Here is a 27418-nt window from a genome sequence, read left to right as displayed (position 1 = left end):
CATTCCCATATGCTGCTGGTGGCTAAAGGACAGGACCAGGAGACTTTGTGGGAATACACACAAGCTGCCTGTCACCCTGACACTGCTCACCCACCAGCAGGACAGTGGGGCAGCCACTGCAGGACCTATTCCCTTCCTGTACTCTACAGACATTTAGCCCAAAATGTCAGACATCTGAGAAATTAAATAGGTTAGTTATATACGGAGAACAAACCCTGAGAGCTTCACCTTCATTACTTGATTAATATTAATGCACATCTCCCTGAAATTGTGTGAATTTTGTCCAATTCCAAGAGCAAGACAAACCACAGAATTTGGCTAGAGATAAAATCTGCTGCAACGTATCAAATGCTTTTACATGTTCAGAGCTGGATGTTTTTTTGCTCAAGCTTCTTTTCAAAATTCTAAGTCCACTTAGATCTGGTGTTTTTGAAGAGTAAGATGCTACTGTGAAAAGACCTCACATCACACTGCTTTCTGGAGCACGTGAGAGGCGTTTCCTCTCTGCAGACTCCATTAGCACCACTTCCCACATGGAGCATTGCTCTCAGAGCAGGAGCTGAAACTATTTAAACTCCATTGCAGGTGTCTCAGAGCAGGAGAAAGTGCCTGTCACATCCCCAAATACTGCAGTGTGGATAACTGTCACAGCCCGTGCTTTGGGGGGATTCTAGAGGCAATAAGCTTATGGCAGTCCCTTGAAATCCTTCCAGTTCTGCAAACTTTAAAGTCCCGTAGCAGGTGAATAGTTCCCCTGTGGAAATTGTGTCCCTTGACCAATCACTGTCACTGTGGTATTAGAAATGTACTTTTGTTTTCCATGACACAGTGACATAAACCAAACATATATTTTTGTACCAGTCATTCATATCTCTACATGTGTGTGCAAGATGCTCACACACACTCACACACATATGTTACGCTAACTAAATTTTTTAACACAGAAATACACCCTTAGATTCAGAGCTAGAACCCACAAAATAGAATGTAATGAACCCACCTTGTGACAAAGGGAGAGAGAAAAGAGCACATGAGAGATTAGAAATCCAGGACAAAAGGCAGAACATCTTTCTGTGCCTTTCCATTACAGAACATTACTACAGAAGCAGCCCAGCCTTTCATGTGGGTGAATTTGTTTCTCAGTTCTGTCAGGAGCAGAGTGATAACCTTGAGCTCTCCCACCAGGGATTTCCCTTCTCTGCTCACTGTTTTTGTATCTTCCTCTGTGACTGACAATTAGAAATGCTATTATGTCATGACCCATATGACATGTGAAATGCCAAGGCACCAGGTGTTCTGAGATGATGTTATGTCACCTCAATAGGTTTCATTTCAAGTTCTAATGAGTGTGACAAAGTAATGATACATGGACAGAATCCATAAAGTTCTGGTAGGCCAAGGGGAAAAAAAAAGTCATTGTCTGTGGAGGTAGTTTTTGCAAGAAACTAGAATGTGAACAGATGGAAGAAGACTGACACAGGAAGATTGCAAAATAAAGAGTTATATAACTTTAGCTGAGGATGCTGCACCATGCTTCAGACTAAACACCTGGGGCCAGATTTGATAGTGAATCTAGAAATTAGTTTATTTACACCAGCAGTGAGACTGTGAAGTATTTGGGCTTCAAGAGCAGCTGCACAATTGACCCATACAGGGTATTTCATCCCTTCTTATTTGCACTAAGAGGTACTTGAGTGTGAGAAGAGTTAACCAGCCAAAAAAATTTTAGATTTTTGTCATTAACAATGCATTTATCTGTCACTGCACTAACTCCATTTGGAAAGGCTGAAATCATATTTTAAGTGAGGTAGATCTTAATAATTTTATTTGATTTTAATGCTCATAACAAATTTACCTTACTGTCCTGCCACTTGCCGAATTCCATTTTGGTTTAATCTGTTATCTTTTCATCATTTAAGATTACAAGACCTTTGGGGAAGTGATTGGCCATTTTCTATGTGTTTTATAGCAGTCAGCTAACTCCCCACTGACATTAAATACAAGTACTGAGTATTGTAATGATGTTATTGCCACCTATAGTTCTATTATCCAATATCGAAATTCACCAGTAATTTCACGTTTAATTGGTTTTCTCAGTATCTTTTGCACAGTATGCCATCATGAAATGTCGTCACAAACTAAATTTCATTCTTTGGAGACTGAAGGGTATTCATTAGAAAACATACACTGAAATAGTAATAATGCAGTGTTAAAATTTTCAGTCGTTTGCATCTAAGTGCTTAGCAACGTTTCAGGTATCATTAACTGAATGGCATTAAATTAATTCATTTGTGAAACAGATCCCATTTCAATGTTTTCATTCTCTTAAGGCATGTCAAAATTTTGCAGTTGCAAATTACATCGATTTAATTTTCAAATAAAATGGAAAATATTTTGCCTATAAAACCTTAATCTTCAGCCTTTGAAAAATATTGTGGACTATGAAAGAGCAGGTTCTACATTCTTGCTGTGCCTTAGCCAGTCTGAACAAAGGTCTAATGAGTCTCTGAACAGTGTGAAAAAAAATCACTGGCTGTCTGACTAGCCGACTGTAGGGCAGGAAAAAATCCTATTTGTCTAGGTTTGATTGAAACTTGAGTTAACTGTCAGTGCCCACACAAACCAGAAAAATAGGATTAAAGGCCAGAGAGATATTAACAGTGGAAATGTTGTACATCTGCTTTGACAGATGATTTTTTGACTTCACAGGTTTAACTAAAGATCATTTTCACAGCAGTTCTTAAGAAGCTAAAGCCCTTCTAAATGAAATGATTAAAAAAAACCTGAGGATTAGAGAAATCAAAGATCTCATAAAACTATCCAAAATGTTAGTGGTAATGATAAGCAAAGATAAAGTGGAGAACTTACATTTCAAAATAATTAGATATCTCTACATCAAAATCCAATCAGGATGTACAATGCTAAAGGCCTCAGTCCACTATTTTTTCCTAACTCTGAAAATTATTAATCATACACCAAAATATTTTTTATTTATGATTATGGGAATGTGATTGTATTTCATAGACTGTGAAAATTGTAAGGATGAAAGTGAGAGAATCACCTTAGCTTGTAACATGACTTCACCCGAATACCTTCCCAAAATTATGACTCAAAGACATTCAGCACACAGGAGCTGATGCACAGCTCTGCTTCAGTCTGGACCAATGGCAAATATTTCAATGCAGAGCCATTGAGCCACCACAGCCAAATAAGCCAAGGAATTTATTTTCCATTGTTTGATCTGGTAACAGGCTTAGTGTCAGAGCTGCTCAAGGAAATGCTACAAATCCAAAAGTGTAAGTTCAAATCCTGATGCTGGGTATTGTGCCAAAGCCCATGCTCAGTCAGAGCACTGGTAAAAGAGTAGGTGGCTGTTTGAGCAAGGAGGTCAAAGGCACCAGGCACAGGAGTGTGCCACAAGTTACAGATGGGCCTGGCTTGATCTCCCATCACCATGCTGTGACATTCTTAAAACCAGGAGGTTTTGGAACCTCACCCCCAATGTATGAATTAACAACAAAAAAATATTATTTTTTCTGCAAAATAATACTTACTAACTTGCATCTACATTTAATTTTTAGTGTTGTTGCTTACACAAAACACTGTATATGAATGAAAGCCCCTGAAGGGGATGTTCTAAAAATAAAGGGAAAAGCAAAGGGAGTATTTTTAAAACCTTGTCTGACAACCAGTTGCCATTGTGCAAGCCCCACTCAGAATTGTGCTTTAAAAAACACTGCTTTGGGCTCAGTCACCAGACCTGTTCTCCATTTGCCAAGCTACAAGGTACAGTCAATGCAAGAGTGATGAAACCAGTTGCTGGGAAAACTAAAGATCTTCTCATGATTAAAAAACTAACTATTCTTAGAGGCTGTAATATTTCTGTGTGTGGAATTAGTTATGAGTAATTGATTTTTTCTTTTTTCCGTGGACAGATTTGATCCAAGCTCTTAATGTTTGGGATCTATAAAGATACAGTAAAACCAAATGAGAACAAGTGGAAGCACTGCTGTGCAAGGCAGAGTGCTCACATGAATGAGGTTCATTATAAATCAGATTTACTCCACAGTTTCCCTCCAGTTTCAGTAAAGTTAAAACTTGCATGGAAATACCATTGCTGACTGCAGCTCTGAGACTCTTTAATAAAAGGATTGATCCTTGTAGTAAGTGGAACTTGGATCCAAAAGGATTGCTGAGCAGCAACTAGAGAGCTCCAGATTATGACAAGTAGATTATCCCAGTAAGAACCACTTAAAAAACCACTTAAAACTGCCATCAAGACCTTTTATCTATAGCATAGCTCCTTGTGGCTTAGAAGGTTGGGCAGATTTTATAAGATACTTAGTAACATAGAGGAAATATTACAGATCAAAATTCAGTGTACACTGTCACACAACACTGTTCTCCTGAGGCACAGTTTTCATTATTGCAGGTGTTTATTTTCAATTTGTTCAAAAATCATGGACAGGGCCAAATAGGATACTTAGGAACTGTGTAAAAATGGCAGGTGTATTTACCTCTGAACGTTATTCATCCAGTGAACACTCAGGGGAGCAGGAGCCCGTGAGTCAGCGTGTCACAAGTCACCACCTCCAGGACAGAGCTGCCTCCTAAGGCCAGTCAGCAATCCTTGTGCCCAAATTAAAATCGGGGCTTGTCTCTTGGTGAGAGTTCAAAACATGGTTTATTTACCTACTGCTATTCATTCAGAAGCACCCCAGTCTTCTAAAAATAACTCAGTGTATTATACACATTTCTCAGCAGATGTTTAATGAACCTAAACACACAACCTAAGGAAAGCAGCTCCAAGCTCAGCTGGGCTAGAGAAAAGGTTCCTGATTTATCTGAAGCTAGCCTGGAGTATCTGAAAGCTTTTGTTGAGAGAAGTTTAAAAATTCAAGCGCTATTTAAAAATCACACATGAGAAAATGATTTTGGAATACTCCACTTGGCAGAATCCAAGCTGATGTATCCAAGGTGCATCACTGAGCTGTCAGAACGTGCCCACACCGCAGAGCAGCCTCTAATTAATCCGCTGGGTGCCATTAATCCAGCTGCTGAGGGGGGTGTTCCTGTGTGTGATACCCAGCACCATTTTAATAAGGTGTGTTTGTATTTGAAAGCCATTATAAAGCATATTAAGGGGACACAGATTTGCACATGAGCTTTCTCATGAACAATTCTCCATGTTTAGCTGATACCCCTTTATACTTCCATTAATTTATTAACTCTTCTACACACAAGTCTTATCCAGAATTCATGCTCTACAGGTGGTTTCTTTCTTCCTGACCATTCACTGCTATCATGCAGTATCAGTTATCTGTTCACTCTCCTCATCCTCACTGACTTATTCATAGGTCATTTTTAGAATTTTCCCCCATGTTTTTAGCATTGCAAGTTTCACACATCTAACTTAATTCTTCTAAGATATGTTTCCTTTTTCTTACTGATAGGACAAAATTTATAATACCAAATCTTCCATGTGGATTCTGTATCTTATAGAGACTATTGCTGTACTAATAATGGTTGTGCCATCATTTTTTTGGTGGTATATATATTTATAAATATATGTATTTCTGGAAAGCAAATGCATGAATCATCAACATGGCTAAAATAAGTTTAACTCAACACTCAAGCACACTTTTGTTTTAAGTAAATTTAGCTGCACTTGATCTTTCTGAAGCAGTTAAATTCCTTTTTAGTGAAGTCACTACATTTACTTGTTCAAATCACCCACAATTTTTAATTCCTTTTCTTATTTAAGGTATATTACAATAATCCAATCAGTCCTAGTAGGTCCCTGGTTAAAACTGTATCAATAACACCTCTGGGTGCTATGTCTGAATAAGCTGCAAGCATATCAAGGCATTACTTTCTGTGGCTTTTGTAAAATATTATGCACAGAGATGAAAGTCGCAAAGTTTTTATCCTCATCAATGAAGCCTCAGGGGGTCAGTTATAGTATAACTACATGGTTTCAACCAGATGGAATTTTTGGGGCTAAAAGACAAAAAAGTCCACAATTTATTCCAAGCATTATGTCTCAAGTCTATTGCTGCAGGGTTTGAGTGGATCCTGGAAATAATTTTCTGAAGCAGAAGTAAAGGACCACAAAGAAGATTTATTAAGGAGTCCTTCTTTTAGTATAAAATTGCATTTTACCAATTTCAATTAAAACTACTCCCTCAAGAAATCCAGCTAAGGAGGGGGATTCAGGACATCAGATACTTGTTGCTCCCAAAAATCAGATTTGCAAGTGAAGAAATTTAAATTTTTGAAAAAAGAAGGAATGTACGTCATTTCTGGTGGACCAGATCCTTTTATCAGCTACACTTGTATCAGGGTGAGAAATTCTCCTTTGTCACCAGCTTCATATCAGTTCTGAAGAAGTGAAACTAAGAAAAACACACAAAATTCCATTATAAAAATGTATCTGTATTTGCCTAAAACACTACTGTGATTCCACACCATTAGAAGAATTTTGTTGGTTGAATTTAACTGTACATAGTATCTCTTGACATAAGAAAGCATTTGGATTTGCTGCTTTAGACTTCAGTAAAAACAGCTCCATTGAATTTTTCATCCATCAGTTCACTCACTTTGCTCTTTAAAATGAATGGGTGGTTTTATTTGGATTGGTTTGGTCTGCAGAGCCAAGTAATCAGTTTCTTATACCCCTGTGAATAAAATTGAAGTTCTCTCCTGTCAACAAGAAGGTGATTAGGGCTTTGAGCATAGAGATAAGCTTATTACAGCAGGAATCTGCTCCCAGTAATTGTTGCACAGTCTGCCCATGCACTTACAACACTTGATAGGTGTTCAGCTAATCTCCTATCAGGGACTGGAGCCAAACACAGAGCAGACATTTTCCTATTATTTAAAACTTTAAGTACATATTAGTAATCTAATTACTATCTACTCAGTGGCACTGGGACAGACTATTAGTCTATGCAAAAGCTGTCTGTATAGAAGAAAATCTAGCAGCTTCCTTTCAGAAATATTTAATGAAATTAAACTGTTCAATTGCCAAACATGGCTGACCTCCAAGGGTCAGGAAGAATCCTGGTTCTACCTCTTGCTCTGTCCTGAGTGAATAATGTGTGCTTCCAGCTCTATCCTAGATCCTTGGAGGGCTCCTCAGTAGTTATCTTTCAGCAAACTCACTTTGATAGTTTTCAAACCTATCAAATATGTATTTAATAAAAGTATTTTTCAGAATATCTGAGTGGAGACAGACAAAAGGAAATGTGTATGAAAACTCTCCCTGATGGCTCCTTTCTGTCACAGCCTGAAGAACACATTCAATTAAAATTCCACATGGAGCTTCTGAGAGGTAATGACTGAGACTCATCAGAATCTATTTTAAAGTACCCAGAGGGTGAAGCAAATCCAGAGAGGAAAAGGACAAAAAAAAAATTGAGAATGAATAGAAAACAGTCAATTAACGTCAGATTTTGAATGGTCAAATGGTAGGAATTCAGAGAGCCAGCAAGTAACAGTTGCCTGGAGAAGTAGTCATAATGTATAGAGGTATTACTCTGGAGGTGACTCAAATACACTTCCCTACTGTTTTTCCTACTCTCACTGCTGGAAATATGATAAAAACTATGACATCAAAATCACTGACAAAAAGAAGAAGAGGAGTATATTCCCTAATCCACACCAATTTTCTCTGTTTGGGCTCTGCAGAATAGCCTGCTACATGCCCTGTTACAGTCACTATATGACTAAACAATTTCTGTCTTAACAATCTCATTTTCCAGCTAAATTCCCACCACTAGAAACCTTCAGTCACTTGTATATTGTACTGACATAAATCAAGATTTCCAGCTCTTACTTTCCAGTTCTAAATATGCCTCTGAGATCCTAGTAGCATTTAAAAGCTGTTTTTTCACTGTACACATATTAGCATATTATGAAAGAAATAATTAGCATATCAAATGCTAGAGATCAATTAGCTGCCAAAGCACCAGTCTAGACACGAGCGCCTGACACTTGTAATGAAATCAAAGGCAAGCTGGCCAAATGCTGCTGCTCCCTCAGTAGGGCTCCTCAGAACAGCAGCAGTCAGTGCTCATTCATTACCCTCTGCACCAACAGTGCAGAAGCTGATTATCATCTGCTCCCATTTACCGCAGTTGTTGAGCCAAACCCTAAATGAGTTCAGAGATTTGGTGACTATTCATTTCTTGTCTGTATCTATTGACTGTGTGGTTCTATTCCACAATTACGACTTGGTTCAAGTAATTCCTGCACTGACTCTTGAGGTCTCTTCAGATAAAGCTCAGAGCTGCCTGCTCTTCAGCCCTCCCCTTGCTGGAAAACAGAAAACTGCCCTGGAGAGCCAGGGACATGCTCCTGGTGCACGATAGAGTTCAGCTCCAAAAGTTCTGCTGTGTCAAGACTCTTTGAGGTTTTGAAGGATTCTGAAGAGGATTTAACTCATAATGATGAAACAGGGCCAGAACACTGCACTGCACAAAGCAGAGATCAAATACATTTGCCCTCAAAAGGAGCATAAGAAATTGTGAGCTTCAATGCCTTGGCGAGCTGAGAATGAACAGCCTGAGGCAATACATGTCCAGAGAGCAGCAAATACAGCAAAACAGCAACTAAGTACCTCATTCTGCAGTCTAAGTATGACCAATTCCTCATGAGATTTTCCTATACCTAAAAAAGAGAGAGGAAATTTCTTTTAAAGGAAATGTGATCAAATCTCTGCTCTAAATTCACTGTACAGCTCCATATCAGATGCCTTCCGACAGCTAAGATTCTCCATTCATCACTGAAGCTTTGACTTCCTTGAAAAAGTTGCACTTTCGCCCTAATCACACTTCCCATGATACAGATGGCTCAAATATTCATTTACTTCCATGGGATAATAATCTTTAATGTGCATTATCAAATTTCTATCTGCAGACACTATTTAATGCAGAGTCATATTATATGATCATGCATTCAGGAAAGGAAGGTGACTGACTGGAATTTAATCCATGTTAAAGCAGAGAATTTAGAAAAGAATTTTAGACAGTGGTTTAGCAATAGATTTATTCACATTAAAAGGAAAACCATGCAAAACTGAAGACTGGTATGGCTTGATTTCTTTATGACTCCCACAAAATACTCTCCAACACAGCACATTTCTCTTACACCTTTTCACTTTGCCTAAAGAATAAATACCATTTCAGCAGAGAAACCTATCACTGGTTTTATACGCTTTCCTTTGAACTCTATCTCAACAGGATGCTAACAGACAATAAAACCTATTTTCTACTCCTCAGCTGGAAGTTACTTCTGAAAAGAGGAATTATACAAATTGACCCTTATTGGCCAATTATTTTGGGCAAATAATTCTGTTTTCACTCTTTATTAAAATGTGCAGTGCCCACAGTTTTATTTTGATACACTGCAGATCCACCATACCATGTATCTGCATGCTCTGTAAGCTCAGTGTTAACAGTAGTTATTTCTGCTGTAGAACAGCTCTCAGATCTATGCAAAGCAAATACACTACAGCAGCTGCCAAGAAAATCCAAGGTTAACTCAATCTTTGCTCCTAAGATTTCACCTGGTATTTTTTTCTGATAGGCATTACCTTTTTCACTGTTAGAAAAGTCAGTGTCTGCCCCCTAAGTGATCAGCAGAACCTTACATTCACACTGTGATTTTCAAAGGAATTATGAAGGATAGCTAATTTATACCTTTGTCTTGTCCCTAAAATACACTTACATGAGTCTTATACTTTCAGGAAGCCAAACTGGAGGGAGTAAAGGACTCCTGAAGGAATCTAAGTCAGTGCTTTCAATTTTATGGTTAGAAATGGGGAACAGGGTGGAGGGAAATGACACATTTTGATTTCACTTACTATGATAATTTGTGTGGATTTAATGTAATAATTATAATTTGGGTAAGATAAATTCACAAACATTATCCTAGTAAAGAAACACATAAATATATTCATAATTCAGACATATTAAACAAAATCGTCTATTAATTATCAAGAACTGAGAAACTCCTAAACACCTGCACTAAGCTTGTACAAAATACTACAAATTGCTAAGGATTCCCTGAATATTCATTTAATTTGTTTGTGCTTAATTTGCAGCATATAAAATCAACACTTATGAACACAGATAAAGGCCTTCACACAGCCTAGCAGAAAGCATAGTACTGTGTAACAATGTAATCCATTTAAAAGCAGAAGAAAAATACTGGCATCATTTCAGAAACATAAAGCACTCAGTACAGCTGGAAGAAGCATTTATTATTTATACTCTGGAGGCTTTTCATTCACATTTACCAACATGTTTACCATTTGGAATGAAGCTAAGTTATCAAGGCGATAGCCAAAGACAATTTTTTTTCCCCAATAAATTTCAAATCCAAACATTCAGGTGAACCATTCACATCTCTCCTCCCAGGTGACTGACAGAGATGTGAGAGGCTTAGTAAGATATGCTTGGATCAAAGTGGTAGATGCTATGTCACATATAGTTTCTGGATTTGGATACATATCTGAGTTAGTGCTAGAAATACATTTAAGCTTGCCAAGGCAGGTTGGTGTCATGAATAATGCATTGCATCCTACAACAGAGAACCCACCATAGAGGTTTTTATAGCTATCCATTTAACTGCTGGTCCAACATACAGAGCATGAATTTTTCACACAAAAACCTGTCTGGGGTTTTTGGGCTGTGGGTACATGACAAGTGACTGTTCAGGGCATCATGCTAAGCCAACAGCATAAAAAGTTAATAACCTTGCATGAAACCACAGTCATTTTAAAATCTGCCCACATAATTTGTGTTATGTTATGCTTTTATCAGTTACAGCAGTAAAAAACCTGCACTACAATTATGGATGGACTCAGATGCACAGGAAAAGACATTTCAAGTCACTGTTGAAAACCATTCAACTCTCTGCCAGTGGAGAAAGCTGCTGAAAGCACTTGTCATCTCAATTAACCAGCCTTCACTTATTTCACACTGTAAAAATGCAAATTGTCCTGTGACCCTTAAGACAATAATGGAATACCCACATTTCTAGAAAAGGTTATATTACTTGTAACAATTTCTGTATATGTATCAGTATAAACACAATTGCCTCCCAAACAGTGATGAGCCTCTGCTTCCCAGATACTTCACTTTTGCCCTTAAAGCTCCCTGAATGCTGAGAGCTTCTCCTCTGTGCATGGCTCCAATTACCCCACTCCGAGCACACCTAAAATCCAGTTTGCTGAGGGGTTTATTCCCAGAGTATGTTCAAGTATCCTGTGGTCAGAGTAAAACAGAGTTGCTAAGGTTTTTCTTCCAAGATGGGGGTGTTTATGTTGATATGTGTATTTGCATAACAGCCTGGAGATCAGGAGACTCTTCCCAGTAGTGGGAGAACCAGATTCCACTTCCTCATTATCCTGGAAGCTGCAAACCTCATCTCCCACCATCCCAGGGAAGGTCCCAGCCCATGCCTGCTCTGGAGGGCAGGCAGCTGCCTCCTTTTCCGTACAGCAACTGCTCTGCAGCACAGAAAGGATACAGGATTCACAGATGAAAGAGGGCAAGCAAACATAATACTATTACTCATACAAAGTACGACAGAGAAATCTAAAATTATTTTATCATTGGCTATTTATCATGCACAAACTATATGCCAGTTGGTGTCAGCTGAAGGAAAAAGTAACTATTTCACAGCTAATATTTGGCCAGAGCCAAAACTTGGTCCCAGATTCAGCTAATACTATGGGATCAAATTCTTGTCAAAATCTCATTGTGTTGAACTTCTAACTTGACAGCCATCTGCCTCCACAAAAACCAAACTGCATACACAAAACATGCTGAGTGGGTATGAGATGGTATCTGTTTACTGGTTACTATTGAATAAATTTTAAAAGTAGTAATTGCCCTGTTAGTTTCTAGCTTTGATGTACTTCAGAAAAAAAAAATTTCAACCTTCAGGCAGGGGAAAAAAAGAACACTTAATAAGGTATGGCTTCCCCGAATCTGATGAACACAATCCCAAAGCATCTCTTTAAATAAAAAGTCAGAGCCTGTACTTTACAGATAACTAGGCTTCTGGAAAAATACCAAATTATACTTAGCTGGAAAGCAAATCTACACTGGGCATCAGGGACTAACTTAGGAAAAAAGAAAGGGGGGAAAAAAAAGGAAAGATGCATTATAAAGAGAGAACACTGGATGTCTGGATTAGTCTGTGCTCAGAAACAATTACCCCTTTTACGCCTCCCATCACATGAACAGTGGGTGAAAAATTCTGCTTCCAAATATAGTTTATTTATATACTGTATACACTATATAATATGGTCTCAGAAGTGATCTGGAGGTCGCACTGACCCAGGACACTCCTGTTTGCTCTGCAGGAAGCTGTGAAGTAGAAAAGAACTGTAACTGGGAGAGACAAGCTGGCAGCCCCAGCCTGCTCTGGCACAGCAAACCCATGTGTGACAGCTCCCAACAGAGCTGGGTGGGCCTGTGGTGCCTGGAATGCTCTCACTGGGACACCTGTTCCCATCCCTGCACTTGGACTTCCTTCCTCACACCCTGTCTGTGGATGTACAGCCACAAATTTCACACAAATTCACTGAAGTGGGTTCCCTGGTCGCCAGCCCAGGGGTGTGAGGACAAAGCACTGAATGTTCTAAACATTCCCAAGTGTGAGAGAAAGGTTTGTGTTCACATCAGGTGATGTAAGAGTTGAGACAGATGCTGAATGATTAATGCACATCAATGTATAGGGGACCTGAGGGGGAGGGAAAGAGACAGGGTCTGCTTGGCTGATGGAGGCTGTTAGCAGTCAACTTTGAACATGGGAAATAAATTATGAGCCAAAGTTTTCTAAAATATAATCAATGGAGGCAAACACCCAGCTAGAAGACCACAGACAAATTAAAGTAATGCTTAAAATTTAAAATAGTTGCATAAAAACAGAATAAAAATCCAGAACACCGGTTTCTGTAAATAATGTTAAAAATTAGATTGGACCTTAACAAAGCTGAAAAAGTAAACAACAAAAAAGAATCAATTTAAACTGCCCTATTTGATTTAAGTAATACTACTGCAAGTTCTTTATTCTTCATTATGCAAACCTCTTTCCATTGATCTGACAGATCTGATTAAATGTTTCTAAGCACTCCCCAAGCTGAAATTGAAGTCATTCACAAGATTATTTTCTACTATTCAAATGACTATTGCATTAAAGCAATGTAGTATGGCTATGAACAAGGATATGTACTCACTAATGTTAAGTCAAAATATTAATGATAGATGCTGATCATAGTTTTTCTACAATCCAATTTTATTATGTCTTTGAGAAAAACACCATGCTTCCAAACTTAGTAAAAATTGCTATGTTACAAAACCAAAAGCTGTCCCCAGGCAGAGGAGGATCTCTTCAATATTAGATGTGGAGTAGAGCTGTGAAAAGTATTCCTAAAACCTGTAGCTCCTCTCTGGTACTTCTGACACTACTGCAAGTTACAACAAATCTTCTTGTCAGGGGACGAAAGGTTCAGGACTGGAATTGCTGCAGGATCATGGGCTGTCACTGAAATTTAAAGCTTCCTTCTGTGCTCTCAGGAGTGAGGAGCAGAGGTCACAGCTCAGCTGCTGAGGGTCCCGCTGCAGCCATGCTCAACTTTGCCATCATAGTACATGCCAAGCTCTTAGATCTGTGTAGAATACTTCTCACAGTGGAGAAAAGTGGTTGACTTTCCAGCTCAAGGGTTTTTTACTTGTCTGTAGGAAATAATAGGTGTCTGATGTGTCAGAAGGTCTGCGCCTCTGCCTGTTTACACTTCAGCTTCAACCACTGCTGGCAATCCAGAAGCACAAGTATTTAATGCCAGGTTCCTTCTCCATCTCCAGATTTTGTTTTCACTGCCCATAAAAAGGCACCCTGACTGTTGAGATTATGGCAACACAAACCTCCAACATGAGTATTAAAAATCTGTAAATCTACTAATATTCAAATCTATTCCCAAGGGAAAGGAGCAGCTCTGAGAACCCAAGGTGTGCTTTGCTGCATGTCAGGGAAGCTACAACGTTATGGCACCTGCAAGGGAGCAACAAGTTCTGAGTCCTAAAGCAAACCCCCACCAATAATCCTTTCTGAGTCAAACTTACTGATGTCAAACCTAATTCAATTCTCTTTACTCCTGCAGAATGCCAAGGGAGACAGACAGCATCTTAGACAGGTCTCGAGATACCATTTTTTCATGTTTATTCAATTTCAGAAAAATTATATACTTCCCCTAAAACAAATTGTTTTGTCAATATTTCAAAAGAGTAAATAGTGTGAGTCATACTGCTCTGAGTCATCCACCTGAATATTGATTTCAGGGAAAATCATACAATATCTGATTAAAGATTATTAATTACTCTTACAGGATTAATTCTCTTTTATAGTACTCAACAGCTTTTGGGAGAACATAAGTCTTGTCAGATCAAATACTCCCACTAACAGAACAGCAGAAATTGCTAACATATTTCTGAGCATGTTTTAAGCTTTGAACTTGATACCACACAAGTTGCTGATTCTAAGAGACAGGAATACCCAGAAGCTACAGGGCAACATCAAACTGGAAAATACTTCCTTGATACTACACTTCTTAGTAAGTCATTACCAATAACTTAGGGTGAAAAGCTACCTAGAGACTGATTCTCAGCCCATGATACAATGTATCCTTTTAATAATAACAAATATACAATTAAAGCTGATAATGTTTCCAAAAGGATAAGGATGGATAGAATGGAAAAGAGTGAACAATAACTACAAAGTTTGCTTGGTAAACTGAACTCGAAGAGCTCTTCTAAACAGTCAAATACAAGGTGTGTGATGGCAAAATTAAACAGTGTAATCTCTGATGAAAGGACCTAAAGAATTGTCAACAGCAACTATCTCAATATGAGCTACCAATTCACAGGTTTAACCAATAACTGAAGAAATGTATTATCTGTGGTTTGCAGAGAAGTATATTAGATGGTCATTATTCTTAATGTTACTGCTTGTGAAATCTATAAGTAACAAGTGCTGCAGAAATCATTTGTGTTGAGCTTCCCCCATGTAATCTTACAATAAATTACATCAATCATAATGCTGCTGGCTGCCTGTATTGGCAGATCTGTAAATTGGAGTTCATTCTTTGATGTTTCTGCAATTCTAACTTTGATACCTGAAGCATATATAAGAAAAAAATCTATATTAGACAACTATGGACTTGTCAAATTTCTCACACTTGATTTAAAACAAAGCCTCAATGGGTTTGATCAATGATGTTCTATGCTGATCCTGGACACAATTATTAACAACATCACTAGCATTTATATAAATAAACTTTCACCATGTCCCAGATAAAATTACAAACCTGTAATAATTGAAACTTAGAGAAGCCAACCCAATGTCAGATTGCTGCACTTTATTTTATGGCTTTGCAGAGCTCATACATCACTTCTTTGTAAACACTCTGCTGGCCTTGATGCAGTGCAGCTTCTCACAGTAGAAAAACAAAAGCATTTTTAATTATCACAATGAGAGGCATAAGTAAGGAAAAACAATGCTATTCATTAAACCTTTCCTAATTGATTTTTACACAGTCCTTTTTAACCCAGTAAAGTGTAGCCCGAAAGCTAAGTAGAACTATTATTATTATTCAATTTTAACAAAGAAGAAAATGCTTCAGAATTTTTATCAAATTAAAGAAAGTATGTACAACTATTTTCTGGCACATTTATGGCATAAATAGAAAGAAACATGGATTAAAAGACCAAGCTCTGCAATTTGCAATCTTAAAACAGAGATGGATTGAAGAATTAGGGGAAAAAAAAAAAAAAAAAAAAAAAAAGTCGTTTCAAACCTTGAAGACCGTGGTTTGGAAGCATCTTTGTGGTAATGTTCCTTATTATGGTAGATATTTGGAACAAAATGAGTCTGTTCTTTTTCCTGGAAACAGGATACAATGTACAGTAAAAATGTTTAAAAAACAGATCAGAGTACTCTCAGCTTCCATTTTAGGAGAAAGATAAAGTAATTTGTTTGCCTCTGATGGCATCTCCACTTTTTCTAATTCTATTAACTGAGCTCTGCCAGAAACTATATACTCATAAACTCACTTATGAGGTGTAAACATTTGTTTTTGCAGTAAGTCAGCAAACACAGCATGCCAGGTATCTTCAAAGCATTTCTTTGCCGTTGGATTATAATGGCTAATTTTGTTAAGAACTGACTCCTAAAACAGTGGCATTATCACTGTCATATGACAAAGGTGGTGCAGGGCAGAGTGGAAGGAGTGGACGCTCAGTGAGGCTCAGTGAACTCTGCAGAGCTTGGAAACATGAAAAATAATTGAATAATTCTTTCTTGGGCAGACCAAAATGTGTTTCCCAACTGCTGGAATCACTGAAGTTTGCATTGTTTCACACACCCACCTCTGCTGAAGGATATTTAAGAAGCACATCTCTAATAAGTTCTAAAAATAGCATGAAGTCTGGGTTTTTGGCAAAAGGTTTCAAGGAAAGGGTACTACAGTACACATCACATGGTATCAACAAGAAATGTCTAAATCCCAAGGAATTCCAGAGTATATTGAAGCATTTCTCTCATTTGAGTAGTTTAAATGAACATATAAAAGGCACATGAAGAGCATATAGGGTGTATCCTTAAATGGTCTCCTGGCAAAGGAAATTATCTTCAACTCCAAAATAAAACCTAAATTCCAGATTAGGTTTAATTATAGATTGAATGTTAAAGATCAGCCTCAAAGAAAAACCATGTACAACCTTAAAAAAAAATAGAGAGAAAACTGATCCAATTGCTAAGTTTCAAAGGACAAAATGTTCACAGGAACCATTTGTCTGAGGGAAGTCTCATGCAATGAGAAGCAATGTTTTGAAGCTGATAATTAAGAACAGGATGAGGTTTTACTGGAACAAGTATGCTGAACATGAACTCCTGGCAGCAGATTAGGGAACAGCATCCCATGACACACATTTTTGCCAAACCACCTGGGATCTCAAGCAGCTTCACACTGCGACCCTTACGCTCACTGGGTAAACTAAAACACAGAAATTGAGGTGAAATGGCAAAGCACTCAAGATGACCAGCACTAGGAAGCAACCCCTTAAATCCACTGCTTTCCAACATTTCTTACAAAGCAGAAACAAAGGTCTCTGAGAGGCTTCTGACATTCAGCCTCTCTGGACAGAGTTCATTAACACAGTAACATTTAGTTTTAAAAGTATGAGCACCTGATAAGAGGCTTGATAATAGGAAGTATCTAACAAAATGTTTGTATTTTATTACATACTGGGAACAAGTGCTAACATTGATACAAAAAAACCCTATTCCCTCTTTACATTATACTTTTTCTTCTTATATTTCCCCTTCTTCATTATCTTCATTATCCCCTTCTTCATTATCTTCATATTTCAAAACAGGATCAATTCCTCAACTAAAAACACAATCATAAATTATACCTAATAAAAAGTCCTGGCAACCAAATAAAAACTGAGCTTTAAAAGTCTATACTAAAATTATTAATAAACAATTTTATTCCTAAAAACAATGACCCTAAGAATTTTATTTTTTTTAAATACAAAATCTTATAAATATGTTATGGTCAGTTGATTATTTTGGTTGATAATGAAACTGTAACCTCATTGAAAATACATGTGAAAATACTAACCTCATTACCTAAAAAGCAGGGGGGGAAGGTGGGGGAAGAAAAAGCTGTGTGGCATTAATCTTATGCAGAGATTCTAAATTATATGTTTTATTATCCTACAGAGATTTATGTTCCCATTATCTCTTACACCCACATAAGACAAAGCAAGTGTAAATCTGTCTTTCTCTGTGCAGGGAATTTCTTAATGCTGTATTAGAGAGATAATTATTCTACCCCCACATCTCATAACATTGTTTTTTTTAACAATCAGAAGTACTCTGAGTTAATATGAAGACAGATGTTTTGACTGAGAGCAACTATGGATGTGTGCTGAAACTATAAATTAAAACCCTGTATGAATAAATATTGAAATACATATTAATCCTTACTCTAAGGGTGATCTTCCACTACCAAGGAAGATGCTTGACCAGCATTGTCTCTAAATATTCACAGCAGCCAAAGGAATTACATTTCTCTACAGCTTTCATAGGTTCATTTAGTCAAATTGCAAAACACCCAATTCCTTCTTCTGTTAATTGTACAGAGGGTAGAGCTGTCCCAACTGTGCCAATTCACACTCATATAAACAACAGAAGTACAGGCTGAGTGCATCTAAATTGAGACACAGTTTTTAACAATACAAATGGTATGAGAAAAAAAAATTTGCAAATATGTCAAATTTGTATTTGATATATTTTCCTATATCATCCCCCAATATGACACACATCATCCATTCAGCTGTGATGGGATTCTGACTGAAAAGTCACCTGCCAGCCATCTGCAAGTGGTAACTACTTCCCCAAACTCTTAACAAATTTCAGCTGTCACGATGTTCCCTAGAGAGCAAGATGGTGTCTGGGTTAGATATAATCAAGAATTTTGGGTAATTATAAACTAAACTCATGCTGTGACTTGGAGTTTTAACAGGTAAACCAGTTTAACCATTGAAAAATACTGTGAAGAACTCCTAAAAATTCTTAATTTGTGTTCACAGAACCATATAATCACAGGATGGTTTGGGTTGACGAGGCATTAGAGATCATGCAGTTCCAAGTCCCCTGCCATTTCCCTCAAAGGACACTGTTTGTTGTGTAACACTTGTGAAGTTTGCAAATTGCTCAGTAACTGAGATGTATTTCATGGAGCTGGTCTGTCACGTGGCTACACTTGCCATTTTGTAAATGAACACTACTGGGTTTGGTAGCAACTAATAGTACCATGCAAGACAGCAGAGTTTAATGAACTGCAAAGCTGTGTACCCGAAGCAGCAGGAACACACCCTCGAGAATACTCTCATCTGGATGCTTGGGAAGGTTTGCATACAAAATTCCTCAAACGGAAACATAAAACTGAATTTTTCATTGAAGCTGAGATGCACCCTGTACAGCTGAGAGAAGAGGGGACACATTCCTTCCTCTATCCACTCTCCCACAACCATCTCTGAAGTGAAGGGCAGCTTTTGTTGCTCTATTATTATTATTATTATTTATTATTATGCCAGCCTTTCTTCCAGTTAACAGTCACCTGTGCCAAACGAAACTCAAACCAAATGATGCTCAGTAACTCTCCAAGCAAGCAATCCCCTGCTCTGGTTCTATGTCTCCCCAGGATAGTCTTCCTCATGGAAATCCCAAACCATCTGGTTAGCCCAGTTTTTAACTTGCTTTGATCCAACAAAGTGGCTCCAAGCAGTAAGAGAGCAAAAACTGTAGAAATGCCTCTTGGTATTTTGTACGTATTGAAGCAGATACTGATCCCAGTCTGGTTAAAGTAAATCCAGAAGAGCTTTGCTGAGGACAGAGATGCAGGTCAGGAAACTTCATTTGGCTTCTCTGCCCAATATAAAGCACAGCTGTTTTTTAAGTAAACAAAGAAAATACCACCACTGTGCAAAAAACTTCATCTCCTATAAAATCAGCATCGCTCTTCTGAAGTCAACTGAGTTATAAAAATTTACATCAGCTGCAGATTTCCTCCTGTATGTGATGAAGAGTGTTTTGTTTGCTCCCCTGGGTCTCAGCTCAGGCTCTGTATGAATACAAACGGAGTTTTTTCCCTAAATGAGCACCAACACATCTTCTCCTGAGTCACATATCCTTAGCTTCTACACACTGCACATTGCCAAGATGACTAAAACACCTTTAAAAAGTATTTAAATGTTTTCTTCAATAAAAAACATCAGTGGCATGGTTTTCTTACACAGTTAGAAAACTCACCCTGTTTTATTGCCGTTCATTGCACCAGAATGTTAAAAACCAAATTTTCTGTAGAGAACAGGTCTCAGGATAATATACAGCACTGAATAAAATGGAAAGGAAACTTTGAGACAGAGCAACCAGCACCCCTGAAAAGGCCAAACAAAATGATGTGGTATGACTGATTTAGCCAGGCATTACAAAGAACAGGATAACAACAAAATCATGATGAAAAAAATTACAAGTCTGCACACATGTAACTAACTGTAATCTTGGAACCAAAGTTATTCTTACATCAATTTTATGGATATAAATTTATATGCAAATACTTGGATTTCAGAAATAAAAACAGAGTAAGATGCTCTCAATTAACCAGCAGGACACACTACATCAGAGCCCTGATGTTGAAAATCTGCTTTTCAAAGACAGCAAAAGTCACATCTGGACGTCAGTAAAAATCGTGTTATTATGTTTCCTTAGAAAAATGTAGCATTAGTATTTTCAAAGTATATGTGATACTTGATTTGCCAGTTTCAGGGAAGAGTATACATTTTAAAACCTCCAGATACTCTGTGTATATTATTGCATTGTCTCATTAAAAAATGCCACAAACTCCTAAGCAGACAAAGGCACCTATTCAATTTCACATAATGCTCACATAGTCTGTCTTGAAAAGTGTTATTGACTTCTAAAGTTGAGCATGCACAAATGAGAAAGCATTAGAATTAGATCTGTTTGTGTTTATTCAATTTAGCAAATCCTAGTGTGCATGTTGGAACCCTGAGCTCTTACCTTGTCTGTCACATAAGCTCTAATTTTAGTGTACAAGAGTCATTCCTCATGTTGGGTTTGCTGCAGTTATATGAAGGGTATCCTTTTAATACAGAAAATGTTTTATTCTTAAAGGCTTATTTCTGCTGCACAGAACCCAGTACCGAAATGTCAGTCAAATCCTGTGGGATGTGATTAGTCATATTAAATCCTGCTTGAAATTCTACAGATCCTTGTGGCTTACTAATACTGCTGACAACAGCAGAGGGGTTGGTGTAGAGGGACGTGCTTCCCTTATTCCTAGGAAAGCCATCTGCAAGTCTACTGACGTGTGGCACTGTTCAGGTCTCACAGTGGCACACCTCAAGAGCCTCAGTAGACCTGAAAACAGCTCAAAAAATAGAGGGTCCCAGCTCCACCACACAGGTGAAAATATTTTGTCTAAAGATTTCCAACTAACTCTAACCAGCAATGTGTCCATCAGAAGCTTAGATATAAACTCAGACTTTGTTAATGTCAGAGTAAGAGCAGCATGGTCTTGAGGAGACAGGCCTGGTGAAGCTAAGGTTTGTGTGATGGCACTTCCAGGAACTGGCCAAAGAGTAGGATTCACAAAAATAAACTGAATAGTTTCATGTATAGTCAAGAAATAAAAGAAAAATAATTCCTTTTTCTCTTTTCTTAATAACTTGTATCTGAATAAGGACTTCACTTAATGTAAACCTAATGCCATTCCTCTAATGTTGCATTTGATGCAATTTCTATTCATAAAAACAGATTATGAGATATTGCAGCAGGAGGATCTCTCTCTTTGAAAGCAGAACATTAGGAATTGCATTGAAGAAAACTGGGATAAACTACCTTCATTTCTGTATACAAAAATACAGAATAACTCAATTTCAGAATAAGGAACGTTGGAATTATAGTGGCATCAACTATTAAAAAAAAATTAGGCTTGTGATTACCGGTATAATGCTACTAGAAGCAAATAATAAAAGTAGAGATTCCTAGCAGAGGTTTCTCAGAATACTTACCACATTCTACTTGGAAGTTGTAGTGGAGATGTTTGTTTTCTTGGGAAATAGAACAGTTGGAAACAAAGGAGGCAGTAGAGCACTTGAAGAACTGGCCCAGACCTCTGAACCGATTGGTTTTTCCTCCAGCAGCACCACTTGCCTTCCAGGAGACCTTGGAAAAATTTTTATTTTCTGTATTTCAATCTTGTCACCTGCAGACAGGTACAATAACCCCCTATAAAGCTTTTTTAAAACTCATAGACAGAAAGCACTGTAAGAATTATCCTTTCCCACCACTAAGTGCTCACAATGCAAGTGAGTCTGCAAGATCTAAGCAATCTTTTCATGTACTTAATTCACATTTAAGTTTCTTAATGCATTCCTAGGCTATAATCATGTGCTGTTTTGAAAGATATATGACCACAATTCACGTTGCTTTAATGATTAAGGAACACTAATATGGTCCTGTGAAACCACATGCAACATAACTCAGCCTCCCCTGGTACACCTGTGTCCCTATATTGGATTGCAAAGCAAGCAATAAAACCCCATAAACAGCTGAAGCAGAATGAGAGTTATCAAATAAAACATCTACACTAATATTTAGATTCCATACCACCATGGCATTTTATTTTACCTCATCCACCATGCAATGATCAAAAATACATCATTTTAACCAGTAAGCAATACATTTTGCTGAAATTACCAGAATACACCCATATAGATATGAAAATCTACATTAAAATGGCAAATTGCAGGAAAAAAAAAACAAACCCCACACAACAAAAAAAAAAAACAAAAAACCAGAAAGTACAAAGTGCAGGTAATTTTCGAATGTGGATGTTAGAATGAACAAATATTGGAGACTGAGAGCACAGTACTGCCAAATGTTACTGTAGCCTCCAAGCAGGCAGATTCAGAACGGAATGATTGCTAAGAAGTGGCTGTAAAAGCAGTTCTGCTCTTACCTATGTAACCTGGCCAGGAAACCCAGCTGAGATCCCCTTGAATTGTCCAAGCTAATGGAGCTGAGCATGTGAGGGCCATCCCATGTAATATCCACTGCCATTTCCACAGTGCTTCTGGTGATAAGAAATAATTTTTTTCCATGATTGCATAAGTATTTTTCTTAGTTTGAAAACTAACTCTACAATATCATTCAAAAGGCATTTATTCTTAGTTGTTACATCTTCCCTCTTTCAATTATTCTGAGAATTAAATGGATGCAGGAAGTAATACACTCTAAAATACCCAAGACTGTAAGACAATTCTGCAAGATGTCTTACACTGCCCTGAAAACTAACAGAAATAAGAGACATTTACCCCCTCAAAAAACCCACATATGAATAAGACACAAAAACTAATTTTAATCCACTCGAGTTTTTTAAGCATTCAAGCAGGCTCTAGCAACAAAATCTTTTATACAGTTACACATCTGCTGAAATGGCTAAAAACTGAAAATGAAAAGATTATCCCTTTTATCAGCACAGGTAGGTAAATATATTCCACTCCTTAATTATTTGGCAGCTATTACAAAGTAATTATCAGCTTGTGAGATTAGGAGATAGAACAATAAAAGCAGATTACTGTTCAACACTCAATTTTCAAGACACAAAATGCGACAGCATTTTCTGTTTTAAAACTAGAACTGTACTCTCATTACTCCTGAAGTGAATGAGACCTTTGCAATAAACTTACTCTGAACCTTGGGGAAGTCTTGAGTCTGCCTTGAGCCACAACAGGTTTATCATTTGTTCTACATTTATCCAGAACTACACAGTCTAGATCATCATTTAAGTTCCACAATTATAAATTCAAATCCTGCAAACGGTCTCTTCATGGAAAGGCAGACAGAAAACTTCACACTTGCTGCAATTGCTTAACACCCAGGAAATCAGGCTTGCAATTCAGGACCAAAAAGAACACTAGATTTTTGTAGAAATAGGGAGGAGATAAGGTCAGAAACATTCTGTAATGATTTGGAAGAGATTATGGGATCATTTGCTTAGGTGAACTGACATATTAAGCATCTTATATCAGGACTATTTATGCTGTGCTCTTTTTTGCTTCAGAATCCAAATACAGATGCTGCTTTCAATTTGTAAAGTCTAGGCAGAAAGCTGCAGACTGTTTTTGACAGAACCATCACACTAGAGCATTTTCTAACACATATTTCTTAATTTTCTGTTCCCAGCATGAAGCCCATTTCCTCCCCAGAATTTAGCATTAAATGGATTTGGACTGGAGGCCAAAGTCGTGAGAGCTGAGGGCAGTTAAGTCATCTTGTTGCACTTGTTAAGAATAGGCTTGAAGGATACCTGTTCTCACAACTATCAGTTGTCATTTTCACATTATACTTTCACAATGTGAAGGTGCTCACAGAGTCAGGCAACACTTCATTTTTAATAAGTACAGAATCAAGACACACCTTAATTTCTTCTTTAAAAGGATGAAAAAAGTCTAAAAAGCACTAAAAAGCAATTTTATTCCCTTTTAAAAGTGTTTTCAAAGAGAGAGCTAACAGCTATTTTATTCCTCCTACATTCGTCTGTTTGTCTTCATCATTTCATTCCGAGGAAAAGCTGTTGCACTGTTTCAACTTGTGGGCTGTTACATTTTTTTTTAGACTGACTCGCATTGTCACATCCAGTTCCTCTGTAAATCACCCCATAAGGCTCTGCACCTTTCCTGAGTTTTATTTCTCCTACTGTTATCTGTAAAGTCTGCACCAGAACAATGATTCCACTCATTTCAACTGCTGTGCCATATGTCAGTGATGTGCTTCCAAAACGCTTTTTAAGCTTTGCATTCCAGATCAATACTCTCACACATTTACTCACAGCAGCAGCTGCTTCAAGAATCGTGTTGTGCTGGGCACCTGGAAGGCTCCAGCCTCAGACAGAACTGCCAGTGACACACATGCATTTCCTACTTGATGTGGAATTTGCTGTCACTTCTACCACACATCAGCAGGTGAGATCAGCAGTTTTAAAACATCCATTTCCCAATGCCCTCTCACCTTCTGCTATATGGGATTGCCTCCATGAGGGAGCATTTTTGGCCTTCCACTAGGCAAAAAAATAAACCCAAAGTAGAATTCAAGAGAGACATTTTGCCTGCAAATGGAAGCAATTAAGTGGAGCAGCAAAGCTCACAGCAGCCATTCAGTTATGAGAATATCTTTTCAGTGAAACACTGGAATCAAGTTAAAGAAAACATGCCTGATTTTTGTAGGTTTTACAAGTACAGTGGCATGGCTGTGAAGACCACCATACTTAGAATGCAGCTTTTATTGTGTTATTTCATTTGATTCAGCTTTGCTTTTCAAATCAGACAATGTTGTACATGGCCTTTTATCCCAAATATGTCGATAATTTTACGATCCCTAAGCCTTAAAAAATGCAGTTTTCTAATTGGGGTGGACAACAGTGTCAAGAGTTAACAATGTGGATTCACTTTCTTGCTGTAGGAGAAGAACTATGCTATATTCAAGTTGCATGATTTCTCTTTGTCTTTGTTTTCAGACTGAAAAAGAAGAAGTTTCTGCACTTACTGCATGGTAATGTACTGTAAGGTTTTATTAATTCAGGCCTTGTTTTCTCATTCCTTATAGCATCATTTCTACCACTAGTTCCATTAATCCTAGTAAAAATTCTCAGGAGGATATCTATTGCTCTTTCTGCAGGACAGAGAAAATTTTTCATTAAGAAACAACAGTTTTTCCCCTTCCCCACCTGCCTTCAATGCCTTTTTCTAATTAAAAGTACATTAACTCCTTGAGAGCAACAGAAATAAAACTACTTTCTCTATAAGTTGTATTTTTCACCTGCCCTTCTTAAAGAGAAAGAGACCAACCTTACAAATGAACTAGTTGGAACCCTGGCAGCAGAAACAGGAATTTTCCCTTCTGCACTGCACCTACAAACATATACAAGTTCCCTTTGCTTTTTACTTTAGCCTGAGGCTTCCAGTATGTAGAAACCTGCTGTCTAAAATGAAACTTATACATTTAATAAGAATTCAAGGTTGTCTGAAGAGAATAGGCTCTTTTATTAACTACATAAGTCTGAAACTCAGACACTGCTCAGAGTTCTGTAAATATAAGTCTATATTTCACCATGGACATGTTCAGTGACTTAAAAGCAATATAAACAAGGTAATTCCTACAGGAGTGTGGCATCCTTTTCTCAGTGCAGTCATATCTATCCCAGTTACTGGCTACTTTACTTTACTACACTTTATTTCTTACAGTGTTCTAGAGGAGGTTTTTGTGTTGGGTTTTTGTTTTTTTACAAGGAAAAAACTTACAAAGAATAAGCAGCATGTGAATAGCAAAGACATTGCTCATGTTTTTATGCAATATAAAAAACTCAATAACTGTATGAACAATGTTGGTACAACACAGTATTTTCGTTAGGAATAGAGCTATATTTCTCTGCTACCTAAAAAATCAAACTCAGAGACTGCAAAAGGAAAAAAATCCCTTTCCTGCCTACACAGTAGTGTTATAAAGTCTCCAAAGCAGGATATCATGCACATGCCATATCTTGTATAGCAAAATATGCTAGCCTCATTTTTCAAAAAAGAAACAACACAAAAGAGAAACTTCTTAAGCCTAATGTGGCAGACAACTGCTGCCATTTGCAAATACTTTTTGGGTGCAAAAGTTGAACTACTCTTATCTCTAAAATACAAGGTTTTCCTAAGAAACCCAGAAAAACACACTTTTTTTTTTTCCTAGACACTGAACTGGCAATATTTCCCTACAGAACAGCTCTGAATCTGAAAAAAAAAACCAAAAACCAATTCCTTGACCCACAGCTGGACTGTGAGTGTGGAGTATCAACAGTGGAAGCACTGCAAAGATGAAGGTAGCAGCTCTGTACCAGGCTCTGGTCCTTCTCTAACCTCCCTGGAGCTCGTTCCTCCCTGCCCAGCCTCGCTGGTGGGACTGCACAGCCAGAACAGGACCCAGGGCAGGGCTGTGGCCATCAGGACTAACGCTGGTTTAATCTGCACAGAGCTAGGGCTACATGCTAGAGCTGGCAAGGAGAGGAACTGAACTGGTTTGAACAGCCCCAAAATTATTTCTGGAGAGTCTAAAGGCAAAAAGGAGCTGACATGAGCTCTATGCAGCAAATAAAAAGGGCATAAACAGGGACCACACAAGATGGAAAACATTTGTGGCCATGAGATTTACGTTGTTGAAGGACAAAGAGTAAAACCTACAAGAACAGACGTTTCCTACTGAATATGTGCAAATAACTGTGAAGCCCAGACTGCCCTAAAGAGTGATATCAAAGGATTCAATTAAAGATAGAAAGGATTTATTGCTTCCACAGTTTTACAACAGAGCTGTAGAAGACAAAGTATAAGGACTGAAATTGTAAAACATTTTAATGCTTCTGAAAACAGATAGTGAGGAAACGGGTTTTTTTCCCCAGACAGTATTAAAGCATGTAACTCTGAGCAGCCTATATTAATCCTCTGAGCTGCAAAGCTAGTTGGGCTTGGATTATTTGGGAGTGAATGACAGATTTAGCTGTACTGGTGAAACAGTACAAAAGCAAAGGATTTCACCAAAATTATGTGAAAAAGCAACCAATGTCATTTAAGATGACATCAAAACCTTGCTTTAAACACAGTTCCAAATTTTTTCAAATCTCCAGAGACAACCAGAAATAGAGACTGAAATTACTCACTATAAGGTTCTGGAACCACAACAAGAATTAATTGCAGTGACTAAGCATACTTCTCTTGCC

The 27418-nt window shown here is 37.7% G+C and overlaps 1 protein-coding gene across 9 annotated transcripts in view; it reads right to left on the bottom strand.

Moving 5' to 3' along the window:
• The window catches only part of LOC111936041 (uncharacterized), a 47355-nt gene that overhangs the window by 4492 nt on the left and 15445 nt on the right, over positions 1–27418 (bottom strand). For 3 of the 9 annotated variants that reach the window (XR_015277426.1, XR_015277424.1, XM_086854791.1), the window contains 4 exons: positions 22625–22738; positions 21675–21828; positions 15869–15954; positions 13294–15187 (listed from right to left, as the gene is read on the bottom strand). Coding sequence is in view for 1 of the 9 variants with exons in the window: in XM_086854791.1 (XP_086710917.1) it covers positions 15030–15187; positions 15869–15954; positions 21675–21828; positions 22625–22738 (512 nt within the window). In the remaining 8 variants the exon portion in view is untranslated. Of the gene's footprint in view, positions 1–13293; positions 15188–15415; positions 15955–21674; positions 21869–22624; positions 22739–27418 lie in introns of those variants that run through there. The other 6 variants (XR_015277429.1, XR_015277430.1, XR_015277428.1 and 3 more) reach the window with 5 other exon arrangements.

Source organism: Cyanistes caeruleus, chromosome 17 (genome assembly GCF_971803275.1).
Source record: "Cyanistes caeruleus chromosome 17, bCyaCae1.hap1.1, whole genome shotgun sequence".
In the NCBI taxonomy this organism is placed as follows: Eukaryota; Metazoa; Chordata; class Aves; order Passeriformes; family Paridae; genus Cyanistes; species Cyanistes caeruleus.
This window is presented reverse-complemented; position numbering and strand designations above follow the sequence as displayed.